The 21,474-nt window shown below is 39.3% G+C and overlaps 1 protein-coding gene across 1 annotated transcript in view; it reads left to right on the top strand.

Moving 5' to 3' along the window:
* The window catches only part of ERC2 (ELKS/RAB6-interacting/CAST family member 2), a 728,571-nt gene that overhangs the window by 128,269 nt on the left and 578,828 nt on the right, over positions 1-21,474 (top strand). Inside the window, exon 2 of the mRNA XM_049640744.1 lies at positions 6,208-6,624. Coding sequence (XP_049496701.1) covers positions 6,208-6,624 — 417 coding nt within the window. The remainder of the gene's footprint in view (positions 1-6,207; positions 6,625-21,474) is intronic.

The raw sequence follows: 21,474 nt of genomic DNA, 5'->3' as shown, positions 1-21,474 counted from the left end.
TTCGCTCTCAAACTTGGCACTTGATGCATTACCTTAGTTATTCCTCACAGGAACTCTGTAAATTAAGCATTATGTTTATCCCCATTTTGCAGGTGTGGAAACAAAGGATCAGGATGATGGGCAACTTGCCCATCCAAAGGGGTAGACCCCTTACAGAGTTGTCTTCCAATGTGGCTGTCTCCACTCAAAGCATTTTGGCAATTTTTCCTTGGAATTCCTTTCTGGCTAGTCTATGAACCACATAAGAAAACCGGTCTTAGCTTTGGTCACTCTCAGAAAAGATGATTTCCAGTCTCATCATCCCAATTCATCATGTTTGTTTCCAAAAACTTAGATCATCTCATAAATCTGTTTTGTGCTGGTCTCAGTCTATCAATAACTAGTACTGTGGTTGTATTGGCCTTGTGGTTCTTACTGTGATTGCAAGATGCCCTTGAGCAATAATCAAGAAACTTTGAAGGCATATTACTTAAAAGACCTGGAAATTGAACAGCACCACTGGGGGCATACAGTGAGCTCATGGGTAGAGAGTACATGGGCCTGAGGTTCTCCTTTTATTGGGGTCAAGGGAGAAGGGTACCTAGGGTTTTGTGGGCTCATTCTTTATTGGTGAATTTAAAACCTAAGAGGGGATATTTAAAGTGTTGGAAGAGAAAAAACAAGTAGCTCAAATGGTCAGTTACTGAAATCAACCAAGATCTCTAAAACAAAGGAGCCTCAGTTGGAGGAGGCAGCATGGCTTTTTATCTAGTTGTGTGGTTGGCAATGCCTTTATTTGAGATAGCCAACATTGAATTGGATGCCTCTTTGAAGTGGATGCCTTGGTAATCAAAGCTTAAGTCAGGTACTTTCATTGCAAAAGAGAAATAAAACAATTGTTGGGACTTATATAAGTATGTCCATTCTTGCCGCTTTTATTCAACATGTTATTAGAACTCCTAGCCCCAGTAATTAGGTAAGAAAAAAAATTAAAAGACATCCAAATTGGTAAGGAGGAAATAAAACTGTTTCACTATTTGCAGATGACATGGCATTATATATAGAAAACTCTAAAGACTCCACCAAAAAACAAAACAAAACAAAACTACTAGAACTAATAAATGAATTCAGTAAAGTTGCAGGATACAAAACTAGCATACAGAAATCAGTTGCTTTTCTATACACTAATAATAAACTATCAGAAAGAGAAATTCAGAGAACAATTCCATTTATAATTGTATCAAAAAGAATAAAATACTTACAAATAAGTTTAAGCAAGGGGGTGAAAGTTCTGTACTCTGAAAATTTAAGACATCGATGAAAGATATTTCAGGTGGCACCAGCAAATGGAAAGATATACCATGCTCATGGGTTGGAAGAATTAATATTGTTAAGTTAATATTGTTAAAATGTCCATACTCAAAGCAATCTACAGATTCTGTGCAATCCCCATCACAATATTAATGTCATTTTTCACAGAGATAGAACAAAGAATCCTAAAATTTGTGTGAAACCACAAAAGATCCCAAATAGTCAAAACAATCCTGATAAAGAACAAAGCTGGAGGTATGACACTCACTTATTTCAAGCTATACTGCAAAGCTATAGTAATCAAAACAATATGGTACTGACATGGAAACAGACACACAGATTAATGAAATAGAATAGAATCAAGAAATAAACCCATACATATATAGTCAACTAATCTATGACAAAGGAGGCAAGAATATAAAATGGGAAAAAAACAGACTGTTCAATAAATGGTATTGGGAAAACTGGACAGCTACATGCAAAAGAATGAAACTGGACCACTATCTTAGACCATGTAAAAAATAAATTCAAAATGGATTAAAGACTTGAATGTAAGGCCTGAAATCATAAAACTCTTAGAAGAAAACATAGGTGATAAGTTCTTTGACATCAGTCTTAGCAGTATTTTTCTGGATGTGTCTCCTCAGGCAAGGGCAGTAAAAGCTAAGATAAATGGGACTACATCACAGTAAAAAGCTTTTGCACAGCAAAGGAGACCATCAACAAAATGAAAAGGTGACCTACGGAATGGGAGAAGATACTTGCAAATCATATATCCGATAGGGGGTTAATATCAGTACATATAAATAACTTCTATAACTTAGTAGAAAAACAATCTGATTAAAAAATAGGCAGAGGACAAGAATAAACATTTTTCTAAAGAAGACATACAGATAGTAAACAGGCACAGGAAAAGATGCTTAACATCACTAATCATCAGAGAAATGCAAATCAAAACCACATTGAAATATCACCTCACACCAATCAGACTGGCTATTATCAAAAAGACACAAAATAACAAGTGTTGTTGAGGATATTGAGAAAAGGGAACCCTTCTACTCTGTTGGTGGGATGTAAATTGGTGCAACCACTATGGAAAATAGTATGGAGGCTCCTCAAAAAATTGAAGAGAACTATGAACTACCATATGATCCAGTAATTCTGCTTATGGGTATTTATCTGAAGAAAACAAAAACGCCGATTAGAAGAGATATATGCACTCCTATGTTTATGGCAGAATTATTTACAATAGCCAAGATATTGGAAGCAACCTAAGTGTCCATAATAGATGAATGGATAAGGTGTGTGTGTATGTGTGTGTGTGTGTGTGTGTGTGTTTATATCTCACAATGAAATATTACTCAGCCATAAAAAAGAATGAGATCTTGCCATTTGTGACAACATGGGTGGATCTAGAGGGTATTATGCTGAATGAAATAAGTCAGAGAAAGCCAAATATTTTATGATTTCACTTATATGTGGAATCTGAAAAATGAGAGAAATGAACAAATAAAACAGAAACAGACTCTTAGATACAGGAAACAGATTCTTGGTTACCAGAGTAGATCAGTGTTGGTGGAAGCAGGTGAAGTAGGTGCAGAGGATTAAGAAGTACAAACTTCTAGTTATAAAATAAATGAGTCACAGGGGTACAATGTACAGCATAGGGAATATAGTCAATAATATTGTAATAACTTTGTATGGTGACAGATGGTAACTAGACTTGTGGGATCATTTTTGTAATGTACAAAAATATGAAATAACTATTACATACACCTGCAACTGATGGGATACTATATGTTAATTATACTTCATCAAAGAAAATATTTGCCATCATCAAGAATATTTAAATGACTTGACAGTTGCACTGTCTGTTCCCAAGAGGTTTGGCAGCAGTCACATTACTGGGCTGAAGGCTGTCAATACTCCCGTGGACTTTGTTTTGATGTGATTTTGGGATGGGGAGCTGGTGGAGGGAGGTTATATTACCTTATAATCTCACCTCATGTTTCTTTGTGGCAGATTTATTGAGATACAATTTACGTAGCATACAATTCCCACCTCTGACATGTAAAATTCATTGGTTTTTAGTATATTCACAAAGTTGTGCAATCAACACTACTATCTACTTCCAGAAAATTTTCATCACCCCCAAAAGAAATCCCATACCCTGTAGTAGTCACCCTCCATTCCCCCTACTCCAGCCACCTTGTCAGTCACCAATTTATTTTCTGTCTGCAGATTTGCTTATTCTGGATATTTCATATCAATGGAATCCTACTACATGTGGTTTCTTGTGACTGGCTTCTTTCACATGGCATAATGTTTTTAAGGTTTATCTATGCTATAGTGATACAATGTGTATCAGTACTTCATTGATTTGTATGGCTAAATAACATTGTGTGGATATACTGCATTTTATTTATTCATTCATCAGGTGATTGACATATAAATTGTTTCTACTTTTTGGCTACTATGGATATTTGTATATGAATCAACTGATGAATGGATAATGCAATGTGGTATGGTTCTATAATGGAATAATATTCACCTGTAAAATGAATTAAGTATTGATACGTGCTACAACATGGATGAGCCTTGAAAGCATGCTATGTGAAAAAGCGACATATTGCATACTTCCATGGATATGAATATCCAGACTAGGTAAATACATAGAGACAGAAAGTAAACTAGAGGTTTCCAGGGCCTGGGGATAGGAAGGAGGAAGGGAAATGACTGGCTTAAAAGTATAGGGTTTCTTTTTTTTTTTATTTTCTCATCTGTCACCATGCAATGTTATTACAATACTGACTATTTTCTCTGCGCTGTACTTTCATCTGTGTGACTTATTTTATAATTAGAAGTTTGTACTTCTTACTGCCCTCACCTATTTCACCTATCACCCCTATACTCCTTCCCTTGTCAACCACCAGTTTGTTCTTTGTATTTATGAGACTGTTTCTGTTTGTTCATTGTTTTATTTTTTAGATTCCGTGTATAAGTGAAATCATATGGTTTTGTTTTTCTCTGACTCATTTTACTTAGCATAATACCCTTTATGTCCATCCATGTTGTCACAAATGACAAGGTCTCATTCTTCTGTATGGTTGAGTGTGTATGTATACACACACACATATTTTCTTTATCTGTTTATCTATCGATGGACACTTAGGTTACTTCAATATTTGGCTATTATAAGTAATGCTGCAGTAAACATAAGGTTGCATATATCTTTTGAATTAGTATTTTCGTTTTCTTTGGGTAAATATTCAGTAGTGGAATCACTGGATCAGATGGCAGTTCTATTTTTGTTTTTAACTTTTTGATAAATCTCCGTACTGTTTTCCACAGTGGTTGCACCAATTTACATTCCCACCAATAGGCTTAGGGTTCCCTTTTTTTTCACGACCTTGCCAACACTTGTTATTTCTTTACTTTTTGATAATAACCACTCTGACTGATGTGAAGTGGTATCTCATTGTGGTCTTAATTTGCATTTTCCTGATGATTAGTGATGTTGAGCATCTTTTCATGTGCCTGTTGACCATCTGTATGTCTTCTTTAGAAAAATGTTTATTCAGGTCCTCTGCCCACTTTTTCATTTTGTGCTCATTTTGTTTTCCTCCCCTAACTTTGTATCTGGTCTACAGGTAGGAGTGTGTATTTGGTGATTGAATGAGGAACTGCTGTTTTGGAAGCATCCTGGTTTGTTCCTAGGATGAAAATGCCTTCAGGCTTATGGCTGCCTATTCTGACCAGCCTGGGGGTTGGCTCTATTGGGAAGGTGTTGCAGAATTTACCAACTGTTGTCAAGCAACTGTTTATTTTCTCATAACCAGTAACTATTTTGTTTCTCTGTCTGGTGTTTTCACTCTGATTTTGGTTAAAATAGTGACCTGGAATAATATGTGGGTACTTGTGGAATGTTTTGCTTTCTTCCCTGGTAATATACCAAAGACTTTGGGTTCCTAGGTCAGAGAGACTTAGGAAAACAAAAGGTGGAATTGACCTAACTTTTTCTTCTTTTTTTTGTTTCTATTGATCACATTTATCAAACAACAGTGCTATAGATTTTGTGTAGATTATGGGTCTTTGCTGTGATTAGCAGTTGTTTTTCTTTTTTTCTTTTTTTTTCTCCGTGAAGGTACTTTATGTTGATTCTTTCTGTTAAATATCCTTTGCTTGCACTGAACTTTTCTTTGTGTTGATTTTTTGCTTCATTTTTGTTTTCCATTTCCCATGCTGTTCAGTTACTGGATGCCCGAAGAACCAAGGTTGGTCCACTGTTTGCAGCTTGTTTGTTTTGCTCTGCACAGCCTCACCTCCTTGTGTGTTTGTGTCTGTCCCTGTCTGCATTTGTTCCCTTTTGCTTGCAGATGCAGTAATCCTGTTTACTAAACCTGTTCACAGCTTTATTTGTAAAAAATAAAGTCCTCGTTTGTGTCTACTTGTAGTGGATGCTATTATTTTCATTTTTTAAATGGAAATGCATTTCTGATGGAAAATAATGGATAGTAGAATAAAGAACACCTTAGGAAACAGGGAATACTGAGTCTGGAGCATTGCGGGCATAAACAAGGTGTGTTTGTGAGACTTTCCCTTCTAACCTTTTCCACTTACTCAGTTCAATCTCTTTAGATGTATAATTTCCCTGTGACTGACACTAATATACTGTTTCTGTGTATGTGTACATTTCTCTTCTCCTAAGACATTCAGAAAGCATCATTGAATTAATTTCTCCCCTCTCCATGTGCTGTCCCATGCTTCTGAAGTCACCCTGGAGGACTTCACGGCTGGCCCTTTGGACCTCGTGATTAACATTCCATCTTCATAGTGTGGTAGCAGCAAAAAGCACTTGGCATTTCCATTGACTTTGTCCCCTTCTTTCTCCTCTCCTGCTCCATCTTTCTATCACAGCACCTGCAGTTGACAATCCAAGCCCTTCAGGATGAGCTTCGAACCCAGAGAGACCTCAATCACCTCCTGCAGCAAGAGAGTGGCAACCGTGGAGCCGAGCACTTCACCATTGAGCTGACTGAAGAGAACTTCCGGCGGCTCCAAGCTGAGCATGACAGACAAGCTAAGGAGCTGTTCCTTTTAAGGAAGACCTTGGAGGAAATGGAGTTGAGAATTGAAACACAGAAACAGACCCTCAACGCCCGAGACGAGTCTATTAAAAAGCTTCTCGAGATGTTGCAAAGTAAAGGTTTGCCTTCTAAAAGTCTTGAGGATGACAATGAGCGGACACGGCGGATGGCAGAGGCTGAGTCTCAAGTCAGCCACTTGGAAGTGATTTTAGATCAGAAAGAAAAGGAAAACATACATCTTAGAGAGGTAAGGATATTCACTCTATTTCCTCAAAGCCATATTTTACAAGTGAAAACATGTTACCAAGTTATTTTCACAGGTTGGAAGATATCTGCAGCCTTAAGAAAATTTCCTGGCATCTGTTTTATAGTCTTCCTATCTGCTTATCACCTTTAAACTAGAATTTTGCATTAGTTCTTCTCTCTGCTCACCATACATATGTTCCATTGTTACTCGACACGTATTCGGGATCCAACTATGTGCAGCACATGCCAATTCTAAGGTGGCTTACAACTACTTTCCCACAGATGGCCATAGTTTCAGGGTTTAGATGGTTATCAAATATCATCTCTCTAAAGGAGGAAAAGAAATAGGTGATTAGCAAAACAATGAACTTACATATTTTCATAGCTGAATTGGGGTAACATTTGTAGAAAGTAAAGCATATGGATCTTTCCGGGAAGAATGGTAAAATGTGCAGACCAGTTTTGAACATTTAGTTTAAGACCATCTTTTTCTGCATTTTCTTTTGTCTAAGACAAACTGTTCCAGGTTTTCTGAGTATGCATTTTATACTTAGTGGATTAAAATCATTTGAAGTCCTTCAGAGGCAGCCTCTCTGGCCTGCCACCACTCTTGAATGTTGGGATGCACAGATACCTGAGGATATGTAGTTGGATAGAGCTTATACAAAATGTGGGTGATAGCCAAGGCTTGAAATTTTTATAACGGTTTCTTGCCACTATGGTGGATATGGATCTCAAAAGTACCGTGTAGGCAAAATGCTATGGGAGACACAGATCTTACAGAAAATAGGAAGCAATAACATGGCATTAAGTATATTTAAAAATATGCTATAACAATAAATAAAAATTCCAAAAGATATTTACATTCAGGCCAAACTAGATTTTTGGCGTCATATACCTTTTTGGATGGGCAGTTCTTGTTTTTTATTTTATTTTATTTTATTTTATTTTATTTTATTTTATTTTATTTTATTTTTTAATGTTTATTTTTGGGAGAGAGAGAGAGAGAGAGAGAGAGAGAGAGAGTGCATGCATGCAAGTGAGCAGGGAAGGGGCAGAGAGAGAGAGAGAGAGAGAGAGAGAGAGAGAGAATCTGAAGCAGGCTCCAGGCTCTGAGCTGTTAGCACAGAGCCCAATGCAGGGCTTGAGCTCATGAGCTGTGAAATCATGACCTGAGCTGAAGTTGGATGCTCAACCAACTGAGCCACCCAGGCACCCTGGATGGGCAGTTTTTGTGAGTTACTTGTTTGGTTGTTCAGAATACATGGCATCCATGATGGGGCTTGCTAATGCAGATACTCCTGGGAGTTTTCTCTGATGTAGAGTATATTTGTTTAAAACATTTGAGCAGACTTTTGTGTCTTCAGACTTAATGTCCCCCTTACCTATTCTCCCTTGTTTTATTTTCATGAGACATTAGCAACATGCTTGGGAAACCACATGACTTGGTTTTGTATTGAGATGCTTAAAGAGATGTTTTGTTGGGCCTGGGTCTTCCCATCCATAATGGAATGGGAAGAATGAATGTCATGGGCAGGCTTCTAAGATGGCCCCAATGATTTGTACCTCTTGGAATTCATGCATTTGTGTAAATCCACATCCTTGAGTATAGGCTGAACCTAGTGACTAAACAATAGAATATGGTGAAAGAAATAGGATGCCAGTGTGACTTCTATGATTAGATTACATAAGACTTATTTCCATCTTGTTAGCCAACTTTTTTGTGCTCTCACCTTGCTGCTTTGATGAAGCAAGCTGCTATGGAGAGACGCCCATCTGGTGAGGGACTGAGAGTAGCCTCTAGTCAACATGCAGTGAGGAACTGAGACCCTCACTCAAACAGCCACAAAGAACTGAAAATTGACAACAACTATTTTGTGAGGTTGGAAGTGGATCTTTTCCCAGTGCAACTTTCAGATAAGATGACAGGCCCTGGGCTGACACCTTGACTGCAGCTTTGTGAAAGACTATGAAGCAAAGGACCCAGCTAAGCTATGCCTGGATCCCTGATCCCCAGAAACTGTGATATAATAAATGTGTGTTGTTTTAAGCTGCTGAATTTGGGGATAATTTGTTACACAGCAATAAATAGCTAATACAGTGGAGCAGAAACTAATCTCTTCCTGCCTTACTCCACAGAAGAGGAGCAATAGCTGCTGGCATGTAATCCCTTGCACATAGAATGACTGGATTTTGAAATTTTGGTTTTGTTATCTTAGAACTATAGCTAGGAGATCACCATAGTTGAAAAAAAAAGCTGCTGCTTTATTTTGGGTACCAAGGGGTCATGTTGCATGTACAGCAGGGCAGTGCTGCCAGAGAAACCTCTATCTGCAGCATTGACCTTGACTCCATGTTGGGGTCTTGTGGTCAGGGTAGAGTCATTCCCTTTGTGTTATTGAATTCTGCTCATTGGTAGCACTAAGTAGATGGTGCCTTGCTACTGTGTGGATGCCTCCATTTAAATGAATCTAAACACAGTTCAATTTGTGTTTTATGAGATTAGCTTGTCCTCCCAGTGGTCTGGCATGGAAATAGGTCATGTTCAAAGTCTTAAACAGTCAAAGAGCCCACAGAGAGTGGTACAGAAAATGTAGCCCAACACATCCAGCTAGTTTCCTTGAGTATCAGATGAAAGTCAGTGGATTGCCTTTTTCTTTGCTTACCAAGAAGGGAGCATGTAGAAAAGGTGTCTCTATATAAAAAAAAATCTCATTTTAAACTTAACAAACAAGACTTGGAGCTCTGAAAGGACCTTCCCCAAGAGAAGGATTATTCTGGCTTCTGAAAGCCATTTGCTACATTTTCAGGAATTTTGTGAGCCTGCTTTTAAACCATTGATAACTTGAAATTAGTCTTGGTGGGAGTATTTACACCACAGAAATCAGCAAATGCTACTACCCCCAGGGCCTACACCTCGGTCACCCCATCTGTAAAGCCCATTCACCACACCTCTGAATAAATGCCAGGAAATGTTTTCCCACAATACATCATGAAGAGGCAAGTTAAATAGTGCAAGAATTATGAGTTCCTCAACCAGTCATCATACGTTGAAAGCTTTCATATCAGCATATAGATAGATGCTTATGTGTCAGTCGCTTTGAAGAATGCTTTACATTGATTCCTATTTAACTCTCACAACCACCTCATTCATTCATTTATCCATCCATCCATTCAATGAGCATTTAATGAGGATCTGTTTGGGGATAAAGCAGTAGTAACTAATAAAGTTTGACTTCATTGTGCTTGTATTCTGTCGGGGTGAAATGTAATTTAACAGTTAAACAGAGAAGCATCATGAAGAAAACAAGAGGATGAAGAACTAGTGACCTGGGTGGGGCCAACTTGATTATTGGGTGATCAGGGAAGGCCTCTTTCAGGGGGTGATGTTGTGAACTGAGACTTGCATGACAAAAAGGAACAGGCCATGTGAAACTCTCAGAAGATTCTTCCAGTCATGTGAAAAGACCCATGCCTGGGAGGTAGGTTCTATTATTTTGCCCATTTTACCTGGAGGAGCTGAGGGACGGGTGGCACTTAGAAGCTTGCCCAGTGTTCCACAGCTGATAAGTGGTGAAGCTGTTATTTGAACCTGGCCGACTCCAGACTTTCAGCTCTAAAACCATTTCATTGGTCCCTTCTCTAGAGGAATCTTTCCCAAAATGTGCTCTGCAGAACAGCCATTTTGTAGGATGTTGATAAAGTCCTATGAGAGAAAAAGGGCTGCAGGGCCAAATGAATTTGGGAAAATGCTGGATTCCACAGAGTTTACTGTAGGACTCCTCTGACTCCTTAATATGCAAGTGTGTGTCAGTCATTCCCAGGAAGGGGAAGTTCCTCAAGCCCATTTAATTTGCTTTTGTCTTGCTGCACTGGTGTTCTTTTTAAACACTTTGGAAAAATGCTATGCTAGAAAATAAAAAGTGTGCTTTTAATTTGTGACCTGCAAAATACGTAAAAATATACAATTAGTTGTTTCCCATGGCCAAATAACTGGGTAATTTCCTCCATTAGTTATTCTAGAAGGCAAAGTTTATTGTAAGCTGTTTCCATATTCTCTACTGAGTTTTAGAATGTTCTTCTGTCAGGGTATTTTTTTACTTTTTAGTGGAAAAATGTGGCTGACTACTTTTGGAATTAAAGCGGTGAGAATAGCCCAGCTTGAATAAAGAAGTAGCCTGATCTCTGTTAATTTAAATGAATTTAAAACAGGATTTAAAGTGTACTTGAGGTTTTAAGTTCAGTGTGTTCCTGATTTCTTTTTCATTTTGCGTGGTTTAACCCAGTTGGGGCTACATGGCGTAATGCTGGGGAATAGAGTGCTAGTGGTTTTATGACTCATTCTCAGGCAGAGGTGTTGGATCTCATATAAACCTCATCTCCTGGAATATTGGTTTTGTTTAGGCTATTGTTTGAGGAGATTTTGAGTTGGCAGGAGTTGCACATGGGGAGGGTCAGGTTGCTTTAGTGTCTTGTTATCTTTCGGTGGTCTGGAAAAGGCTGAGGGCGAAACCACTTCTTTGCCTGGCAGGAAACAACAACAAAAAGATTATGATCTCAACTTATTTGGAATACCAAAACTATTGCCCAAGAACTACAATTGATGTGCTAATGTGAGCTGAAGTGTTGGCTGAAACACAGCATTACTCACTAGTGTCGTGTGATACTTTGGATACAGGTTGATTTGATAAGACATTATTTGATGTGGTAATAGTTTACCTTGTTCTTTAGCTTTTTCTGCAGAGACCATATTGTTCCTTGTAAAGATTTTGGTAATCAAGTACCCAAAATCCTATTGATTTAAAGAAAAAGTGGTTTTATATACCAAATCCCCCTATATTCACTCCCCTTAATATTTTCTCATTGGTCCTTCAAAGGGTCAGGAGTTTCTGCATTCATTGCACTGTAGGTTTTTGAAGGGAAAGGACATATGTTGTGCTGACATGTCTGTTGATTTCCTATGCTTAATCACTTTGGGCTACTTGCCCATCTTTGGTAGCAAGAGCTGAAGAGCACTCAAGTCATCGGGTGCCACAATTACTACCAACCCAGGACCAATAAAGCCCTCAGGAGACTGGGCCTGGGCTTCCCACCATGCTGTCATTGGGGCAGGGAGGAGGAGGGCAGGGCAACATGAATTCTTGCTTTCCTCATTTATTTATCCAGGTTGTCTCCGAGCCAGTGGGAGATCCACCAAGGCAAAGTCTGTGACCTAGAGGTTCTTGAGCTCAGGACCTAAGAAGTCCTTTTACTGATGGCTCAAACCTCCACTATATGATCTTTGCTCAAACTTAAACTCCATCGTAGTCACCCTTATCTAAAAACCACATGGTCTTTTTGTAACATAAACTTGTCTCCAGTTCTGCTGGCTGAACCATGATTTTGCCGATGCAGGCATTTCTAATTCTGATTCTACAGATTTAACATTTTCTATTTCTACCAACAAAGCTTATCACAGAAAATATTCCTAAACACCATTGGCCATGTAAACATTTTACATACTTTCTCTTGCAAGAGTTATTTCATATATATATATATATATATATATATATATATATGTAATAGAATCTAACGATTGCTCTCTTTTTTAATAAAGTGAATTTCTTACCTGATTACTACATCTCATCCATATTCCCAGGCCTCAAATATTGCCTGCAGGTGCTCAGTAAATGTTTGAAAGAATGAAAAAATAATTAAAAAACAACTAGAGGATTTCTCTGTGATTTATTTTGCCAGCATTGGAGGGGTGGTTCATAATGATTGTAGTGCCATGCTCTTTTATGTTTTCTCTATCATTGCTCTGTGTTTAGCATGGAGCAGGAACTTGAGTGTAACCCTAACTGGAAGTTTTCTTTTAGTTTTTTTTGAAACTGTGTTGGATGTCATAGAATGCATGCCGAGCATCCATATGCTGTGGGAGCACCTTAGCCAAGTTTGTGGTCTTGTTCAAGGATTCAGGTGGGCAGTAAGAGAACCAGCTCACACTTACTGATAGGTTCTGTACTACATAAATACTGTTTTCATCATTCCCATCACACAGATAAAGAGACTGGGCACAAAGAAGTAAGTAATTATTTCCAGTCACACAAAGCAAATGCTAGAGCCAAGATCAGAACCTTGGATGTCTGGCTCCAGAGTCTATACCTGTCACCATCACATGCTACTATTTCTCAGGGTGGTGTACTAAGAGGACATTGGATGGCACTTACACGCAGTGCAGCTTAGAAGCAGGAGGCTGACGACTGGCTTCATCCAATACAGAGCTGGTCTTCAAAGGCAGGAAGAATTTCAACACACAGGGGTGGTGGAGAAATATGATTGGAAAAGAGATGGCTGAGCCAGGCCTCAGAGGCAGGAACTGTGGTGGGTTTGGGGGTGCCATGAGTCTGGAGCAGTTGAAACTCCACCTATCAGGAAGGAAAAGAAATAAGGCTGAATAGGTGGTTTGAGGTCAGGTTGCTGAGGGCCTTGAATGTGTGACACAGGGGATTGGCTTTTACTCGGTAGGCTCTGGGCAGCCTTTGAAGGAGTTTTTCCAGGAGAATGGCATGATCAGAAAAGATTGTTAGTGCTAATTGATACTGGATTGGGGAGGAGGAGGCATGGAGACTAGTTAGAAGAATACCATGGTTGTTCAGGTCACCAAGAGTCTGAATCTGGGCGGTAGCCCCAGAAGTTGAAGGGAAAGGTCATCTCTCCTTGCAGGCAGGACCTTGACAACTTGGGAACCCAGTGCTGAGAGCTGTGAGGAGCAGGCAGCCTCTGTGGGCCTGGGTGCAGGCAGATGGGGGGATAGTGAGTAAATGGGAGTGGTCAGCAAGAGGCACTAGGGTTGAAGAAAGACTTGAATGTGTTGAGTTTGATGAGATCCTGCTGGAGCTATCCAACCAACATTGAGAATGAGGAAATGATTGTGAAGTTCTGCCTAAGTGCACAAGGCATTTCTGACTATTGGTCACATGTTTGTTGTTGCTGTTATTTTCACACAAACTTGATCATTTGTGGCTACCAAGCCCCCAGTCTCTGTGATCGTTTCAAAGCCTGCCATGTCATTTAGTCCTACTGTTGTTTAAGAGGTGACCTTAGGAACTGCATACTTTTCTTTCATGCTTCTTTTCTAAGCATTTAATTTTGAATATATCTTTTGAGATTACATGGAAATTTCATTGATACCAACTTGATACAGATTCTCTTTGTTCTCACTGAATTTCATTTTCTCCAAGCTCTCTGTACATGATGAATGCCAATGAAACAAGTTTACAGGAAAGCACTCGGTCTGGACTCTTATTAACAACATTTCCAAAAGCAGTATTTCATAACTTTTACCCACACATTTCTAATGACAAAGAGAATGTACCTGTTCCTGTTTCTGTTTAGCATCATTTGTCTTATCTTTAAATTCTAATACATCCTTTAGTTTGAACACTGCATGCGAATTTGAAATGGTTCAGATTTTACCCCATATTGATTTTAATGAGTACCATTGATTGCTTTTTACAGTAACAGAGACTGGTGGAGCCCTAGGGAGCCATTAGGCACAAGGCATTTTGGAACTGCTGAGAAAAGAAAGTGGTAGGGTAGAGGGAGGTGAGGGGAGGTGACAGGGATGGGGGAGAATGTCAGGTAGTTATGCTAGGAGAGACTCTCATTACTGTTCTCATTGCCTTGTCCTCTTGCTCTACCTTGGGTGTGATGGCTTTTTGAAAAATATTATTTTGGCAGCTGACCTAATTTATTATTGTCATCATTTGGTGAAACCAGGCACCACAAATGAAAACTCAGTGGTGAGAAAGTACTCATACTTCAGTATGTCACAAGCTGTGGCAATGGGAAAATGAGACAACTCAACTCTACCAAGGTCCTACCTGTCTTGGATGGAACATCAGCTAGTACCTTGCATAGGAAGGAGGCTTCGTAGTTTATAGAGCACACTCCTGTTTTGTTTTGTTTTTTGTTTTGTTTTGTTTTAGTTTAGTTTTGTTTTGTTTTGTCTTATTTCATTTCATCTCATTTCATTTTTTTGAGAGAGAGGGGGCACAAGTGAGTGAGGGGCAGAGAGAGCAGGAGAGAGAGAGAATACCACGAGGGGCAGAGAGAGAGAGAGAATGAGAGAAGCAGGGCTCATGTGAAGCAGGGCTTGAGCTCACCCCAATCAGGGCTCAAAGAACACACTCCATTTTAATGCTTTCCTATGAAACTCCTGGTAATCCTGTGAGGAAACTGAGGCTCAGAGAAATTAAGAAGTGATGACAAGTAATATTTTCTGGACACTCATGAGCATCAGCCTGTGCTCATCAATTTCCAAGGAGTGCCACTTAATGCTCCCAGCAATACTCTGGGGTGGGTAGTGGTTTCCTGCCTCTCAGATGAGGAGGCTGAGGCCCAAATGGGTGGTGTCTGGTTTAGCTTCTTAGAGCAAGTAGTGATGGATTTGGGATTCGAATTTAGGCCTGCTATTTCCAGGCACCTGTTCCTACCCACTCTTTGATGATGCCAGGGATAATTCCTGGGTAGACCAGAGACTAGAATTCTAGTCTTCTGACTTCTTGCTCAGGGATATATTCTCCATAAATGCCAAAAAGGAGAAAAATAATGCAAAAGGCTCTGATTTTTTTTCCTGCTACATCTTATCAGGACTTGTTGAATCCAGGACTGTAAATCTGTGAGGTCACTGGGCAGTGGAAAGGTTAAATAGTGCCATGCAGAGTGCAGCGTCCGAACTGGATCTCCTTAGTCCACTTGTGGCTCATAAAAGTTAAAGTACTATCTTAAAATATGAAGAACAGTACTGCACATCTAGGCCCTCCATGAATTCCTAGGGAATAGATGAATTTTTGTGAATAGAGAATAAGGAGAACAGTAGGTGCTTAGAGCTGTCCTTCTTCATTTTATCTGTTCAAAGTTAGCCTTCCTTTTCAGTGTTTTAACTCTGTCATTATTTCATTGCCTAAAAGAAATGCTTGGCCTCCCCAAATTGACTTACTTTATATCTAGTTTTTGTAGGGTATTTTGGGTTTCTCTCTATGTGAGTTGTGAGACATTAAAACTGTATTTATAACTTCCTAATAAGTGCTCTTCTAAGTGGCTAAAATTTGATAGAGCAAAATCTACTTTCCCACCCACTCTGGCTTAGATGTGAAAGAGGAAACTATTTGTATTTCCAATTTGGCACATAGGTTGAAGAATGTCTTAAATGTTTTGGGTAAAGTGTTAAATAAGGCAATGTGAGTACTTGCTGGGTAATCCCTACGATTGGCTTATAGTTACAGCAATTGTAACTTATATAAAGAATGAATAAAATCCTCCTTAATAAAGGAAATATATAATAATATAAGAGTGGTTTTTAGAAAAAGGAAATAAAGATGAGTGAGCCTTTAGAATAAATATAAAGACTTACTACTCAATCAGATCAAGAGTGGGCATACTATAGCTTGTGGGGAAACATGGCTCACCATCTCTTTTTTTATTGTCTGGGAACTAAGAATAGTTTTTACATTTTTAAATGGTTATATTTCAAATATTTATATAAATATATAATATCCTAAATACGTGTGTGTGTGTGTGTGTGTGTGTGTGTGTGTGTGTATAATATCTAAATAGTTGCTAAAAAGAAAACTTTTGATTTTACCTCCTGGCCCTCAAAGCCTAAAATATTTAATACTTGTCCCTTTAAGAAAAAGTGTGGTGCGTGGGGCACCTGGGTGGCTCAGTCAGTTAAGCATCCTACTTCAGCTTAGGTCATGATCTCACAATTCGTGAGTTCAAGCCCCATGTTGGGCTCTATGCTGACAGCACGGAGCCTGAGCCCACTTTGAGTTCTGTGTTTCTCCCTCTCTCTCTGCCCCTCCCCTGCCCCTGCTCACACTCTGCTGTCTCTCTCTCTCTCCCTCTCAAAAATAAATAAACATTAAAAAAATTTTTAAGAAAAGTGTGGTGCCTCCTGAATTAGATGATAAGTAAATAGTTTTTGAATCAAGGTGTTTGGTAAAAAGCATATGTACAATTTGTTATATTTCAAATATCAAATCTCACTATTTTTGTATAGCTTTTGAGTTTTTTTTTTAATGAGAGACCATATTTTTTCCTGTCAGTTCTGCCTGTATTTATACCTTTCCAATTATTAGGCTGGTGTTTTTCATCTCACCTTGGGTATTGCCAGTTATCACAAAAGTCTGCAGCTCTTCCCGGAGTAGTGGGTGTTGGGGAGGTAACCTGTGGGTTAAAAAGGGACTGTGTGGGAAGAATTCACTAACCTATAAAGTGCCAGAGAAATGGAGATTTCCATTCAAACTCCAAAAGAACCAGGAATTCCTGACCTAATTAAAACAGAGCTTCCAACTCCTCCTCTCCCCCCCGCCATGCCTGTGCTTACTGACAGTTTTTAGGCCTACACAATACTTTAGTAAATCTGTGGCTTCTTTGAAGGAACTGGCCTGAAAAAGAAACTGTGTATACATAAGTCATGTTAAAAGATACTTACATGTAGTAATTGTTGGTATGCCATAGATTTGCTAGGTTTTCCTGTGGAAAGTATTCTTAATCAGGTAAAGCCAGGGCCTGGTCAGGATAACAACCAAGAAATCCCCTTACCACCTGTCCTTCCTTCAGCCTCTAAGGCAGTCAGATCTGTTTTGGTAACGTGTGGGCTGAGTTGTCAGCTGTATGAACATAGTTAATGTTGGGAAAAGACCCCACCTATTTTTGAAATTTTGCTTCCTTGGTGTGGCCCAGGGTTTCTCAATCTTAGCACTATTGACATTTGGGGCAGGATAAATCTTTGTTGTGGGGCTGTCCTGTGCATTGTAGGATGTTTAGTAGCAGTATCCTGGGCCTCTATTCACTAGGTGCAAAAAGTACCTTTCCCCTTTCCCCAGTTGTGACAACCAAAAATGTCTCCAGACATTGAAAAAATATCTCCCAGGGGGCAAAATCACACAGACTGTGAACTGTTGGTGTAGCATGATTGACACATCCTTCTGGTGGTTGGCCTGTGGCTGTGGCAAATACAGTAATTGTCAGCCCCACCTGCTTGAAACTCTGTTTTACTGAGGAAGGGCAGCTCAGTCATGATAATTCTTGACCCAAAGACTGCCTGCAGGGGATTGAACTAGGAAACAGATGTGCTGAGGGGAGACGTGGGCTGGAGTCTGAAAAGAAACAGAAGTGTGTGTGTGTGTGTGTGTGTGTGTGTGTGTGTGTGCGCGCGCGCGCGCGCGAGACAGAGGAAGAGAGAGAGAAAGAGAGAGGAAGAGAGATTGAGAAAGAAACTACTTCTGACTCCCCCTCCCTTACTCCTTCCCTCTCAGGAAAGGTGGGGTTGGGAATTAGGCAAGTCCTAGAAAATAAATTTAAGGGAGGGTTTGGGGTGGTGTTTTGATCTAAGATACCATGTGGGAAGGTTGGGACTTTGAGAAAATAAAAGATGTTTGATTCTCTGGAGTATTTATGGAGGTAATAATTATGGATCTGAGAAGACACATAACTTCGCTTTTTGACTACTGGACTCTCACTGTTAATCAGCAGTTCTAGTTTACGGTAAAGGTTGTTGTCCCTGCTTTCCCCCAGATGGCCTCTGAGTCTCCCTTTCTGTTTTTTCAATAAACATTTCTCTACATGAGCTGTTATCCACCCCTTCCCCAGCTCCATCAAACTTCAGAATAATTTTGGAGTGTGGTAGTTTTATCGTGTGGAAATGTAGCACAGATGTTCAGAATTACCTTTCTTTCTCCCCTTTAAAACATCATGACCACACATGCTTTGCTCTAAGTACTATTAAGTATTTTTATTATTACTATTAAAAAAATCTTGCCTCAGGCAGAGTCCTACTAAACCTCAAGTAAAGGCAAATATTAAAATAGCAGCAAGTATTTATGTATATTGCACTAAAAAGTCTGAACTCATATTTAGCTTTTTATGCAGTTGAAACCTTTATTTTTTGACCCACTTGACCAAGTCCTCTAGTTTAGCCCTTTTTTCCTGATTCTAAAACTTTAAGTCTAGACTGTAGGATTTTGTTTGCTCTCCTTCTCCCTTCCCCAATTTTCTCTAGACTTGAGTTTTTTCTCTTTATCCCACATGTATGTTTGAACTCAACATATCCTGCATATATGTTTGAACTCATATATGTTTAAACTTCACTTAATGAGGTTTCATGGGAGGATTTGGACTGCCAGCATGAATTAGTGCATGTTTTTAAAAGTTATTAATGGAGGAAAGGTCTCTTCTTGCAGAGAATTCCACGGATGAGTGGCAGAGTTTCTCTGTTCTTCAAGTGCTGCATATTGGGGCCAGTGATCATACACAAAGAAAATGCTTTATCAACACTCAATATCTCCCCCACTCAGAAACCTATTTGTGGAGATCAGCTGCTTCTCTAACCTTAGCTTCTTTTGGGTTTATTAGTGCCACTTTCTTTTTATATTTCTTGGCCAGACTTAAACATATTTTTCTAAATAGTTGCTAAAAAGAAAACCTCTTTAGATTTAATCACTTGAACCTGGAATGAAGAGCTCCCTCACCACCTGTGAGCACTTTTTAGCATGCTGGAAATTAATTCTGGTTTAGACAAATGATCTTTAAAGCATTGTTTTTTTTCCATCCACATCCAAATAGGAATGCATTGCAAGGTGATTTTCTTTGAAAGGGCAATGGAGATCTTCGTCCTTCTGTCAGAGTTCATACAGCAAAGAAGAGGCAAAACCTGACTGTGCCTTAGACAGCAGAAATAACAATGTAGGTACTCCACCATAGCTTCATGATACCCAGTGGTGTTCCTGCCAAGAGTCTCTGTTGCAGTACTTTTATGATGCATGTCAAGATTTAGATGGTTTTAAGGACTCAAGCTTTAGTTGCTTTAAAAGACAAAATGTTGCACATGACTGGATCTTTGCCAATTCCACACTGGAAGCTTGAGACTCCTTAAAAACCTGCCAGGTGCTAACCTCAATGGATATTCTTAGGCTGCCTCTTGAGCAATTGTTACAGGGAGAGGGATAACCGGAGTTTAGTGGAGATTTGAGGATGCTTATGCTGAGCAGGGACTTCTGACACGTGATGACACATGATTCTCCAGAAGGCTTGAAATCTCTTGGAAGAACTCATTATATTTTCCCCTCTTTGTAGGCTGTGGTTATCTTTGCATGCTGGCTTCTTGCTTGGTTGCCTCACAGACACAAATGTGAGGGGACTTCAGGAGAACGGTCTAAAATGACCACACTTCCTGAAATCACAGTACCCTCTTGAGAAATCTGTGTGGCACGGTCTGTCTGAGGGCTGTGACACACAGAGAGAAAGGTTGATGGAGTGTCATCTTGGGAGGCCCTGGCAGGGTGCTGCTAATAGCATAAATCATCAGTGTTGTTGCTGCCACTGGTAAAAAATAGAAGGCTGTCTGGTGCAGGCACGAAGCTCAGTCCTGTACTCAGTTACTCCTCAGAGCAACCCTGTGAGGTGTAGGTGCTAACATTGTCCCATTACTTCATCAGGGAAGCTAAGTAGCTTGCCTAAGGCCTCAGGAGGGATGTGACCTCAGAAATGAGAACCATTGTACCTACTGTTCTGTAGAAAAGTCAAAATAATTTCTAGTCATTTCTTCCTACCCGGCTCCTCTCTGTCTCTGTGATTTGTTTTCTTTGACACTTTCCTTTTCTATTTAGGTTTCTGATGTGGCTCACATTATGATTTCATTTAAAATCTTATTCTTTCTCTTATTAAGTTGGTTTCCTTCTCTTTTATTTTAACCTCAATCATTTCCTTCCCTTTGCATTTTCATATGCATTGTTTTATGGGGTTAATTGTCTCTCTTGCTGTGTTCCAAGTAGAAGTTCTGGGCTTTTGCAAGAGACCTAAGAATGCTAGTGAAATTTATAGGAGACTTCTGGCCCAATATAATTTTAGCCAGCAATTTTCCGTGCTTCCTGTAAAACCCTTCCATCCACCTGTGCAAGTTTATTCTTCTTTGGTCTTAAATGAAATGACCTATACAAAGCACTTTGCATGAGACTTGGCTCAACAAACGTCATTTATGTTTCTTTGAAGAAAGGTGAGGAGGGGATGAACAAGAGTTATGGTCACATCAGTTGGTCTCCTTGTAAAGCAAGTCCATGCTCCCTTTACAAACCATTGACATCTCTTTTCAGAATCAAACCTCACTTGGTGGCATTTTATAGGTCACTTGTTGGGGCACAGGTGTTTGTACTGAGCTGTGCAAACTTGAAAGTGACCTTCTCTGCACCATCCTGGGCTCACTTTTTAATTGCTTCAGAATGTTATAGACTGGATTATATTGTGTTGTAAATACCTAGTTCACAGGGTTTGAATAAACTTAAATGTAATGCATGTAATAGATGAATTATATGTAATACATGAATACATGTAAGGGCTGGCACATTGTAGGTGCTCGTTAAATGTTACTTTACTATCTTTATGTGTTTATCCACCTATCTATATCTCAGGACTGTGCATTTCTTGAGTGCAGAAATCATATCTTATTAATCTTTAATATCACCAGCACCTGTCACACAGTAGGTGCTGACTGCTGGTTTATCATTATTGATACATATCTGCCTCTTGTGAGGAGAGATCATCTTACACATCTTTAATAGATGACCAAAGTGTTTGATGTATATAGAAGATGACTGGGGAAAGAAAACATGAGATAATTAGAAGTTGTTACAACCTTTGAGATGACATAAAAGTTCTTTTTTTTTTATTATATGAAATTTATTGTCAAATTAGTTTCCATACAACACCCAGTGCTCATCCCAAAAGATGCCCTCTTCAATGCCCATCACCTACCCTCCCCTCCCTCCCACCCCCCATCAACCCTCAGTTTGTTCTCAGTTTTTTTTTT

Source organism: Panthera uncia, chromosome A2, assembly GCF_023721935.1.
Source record: "Panthera uncia isolate 11264 chromosome A2, Puncia_PCG_1.0, whole genome shotgun sequence".
Lineage (NCBI taxonomy): Eukaryota > Metazoa > Chordata > Mammalia > Carnivora > Felidae > Panthera > Panthera uncia.
Note: the sequence above shows the minus strand (reverse complement) of the source record. Positions and strands in the feature narration are given on the sequence as shown.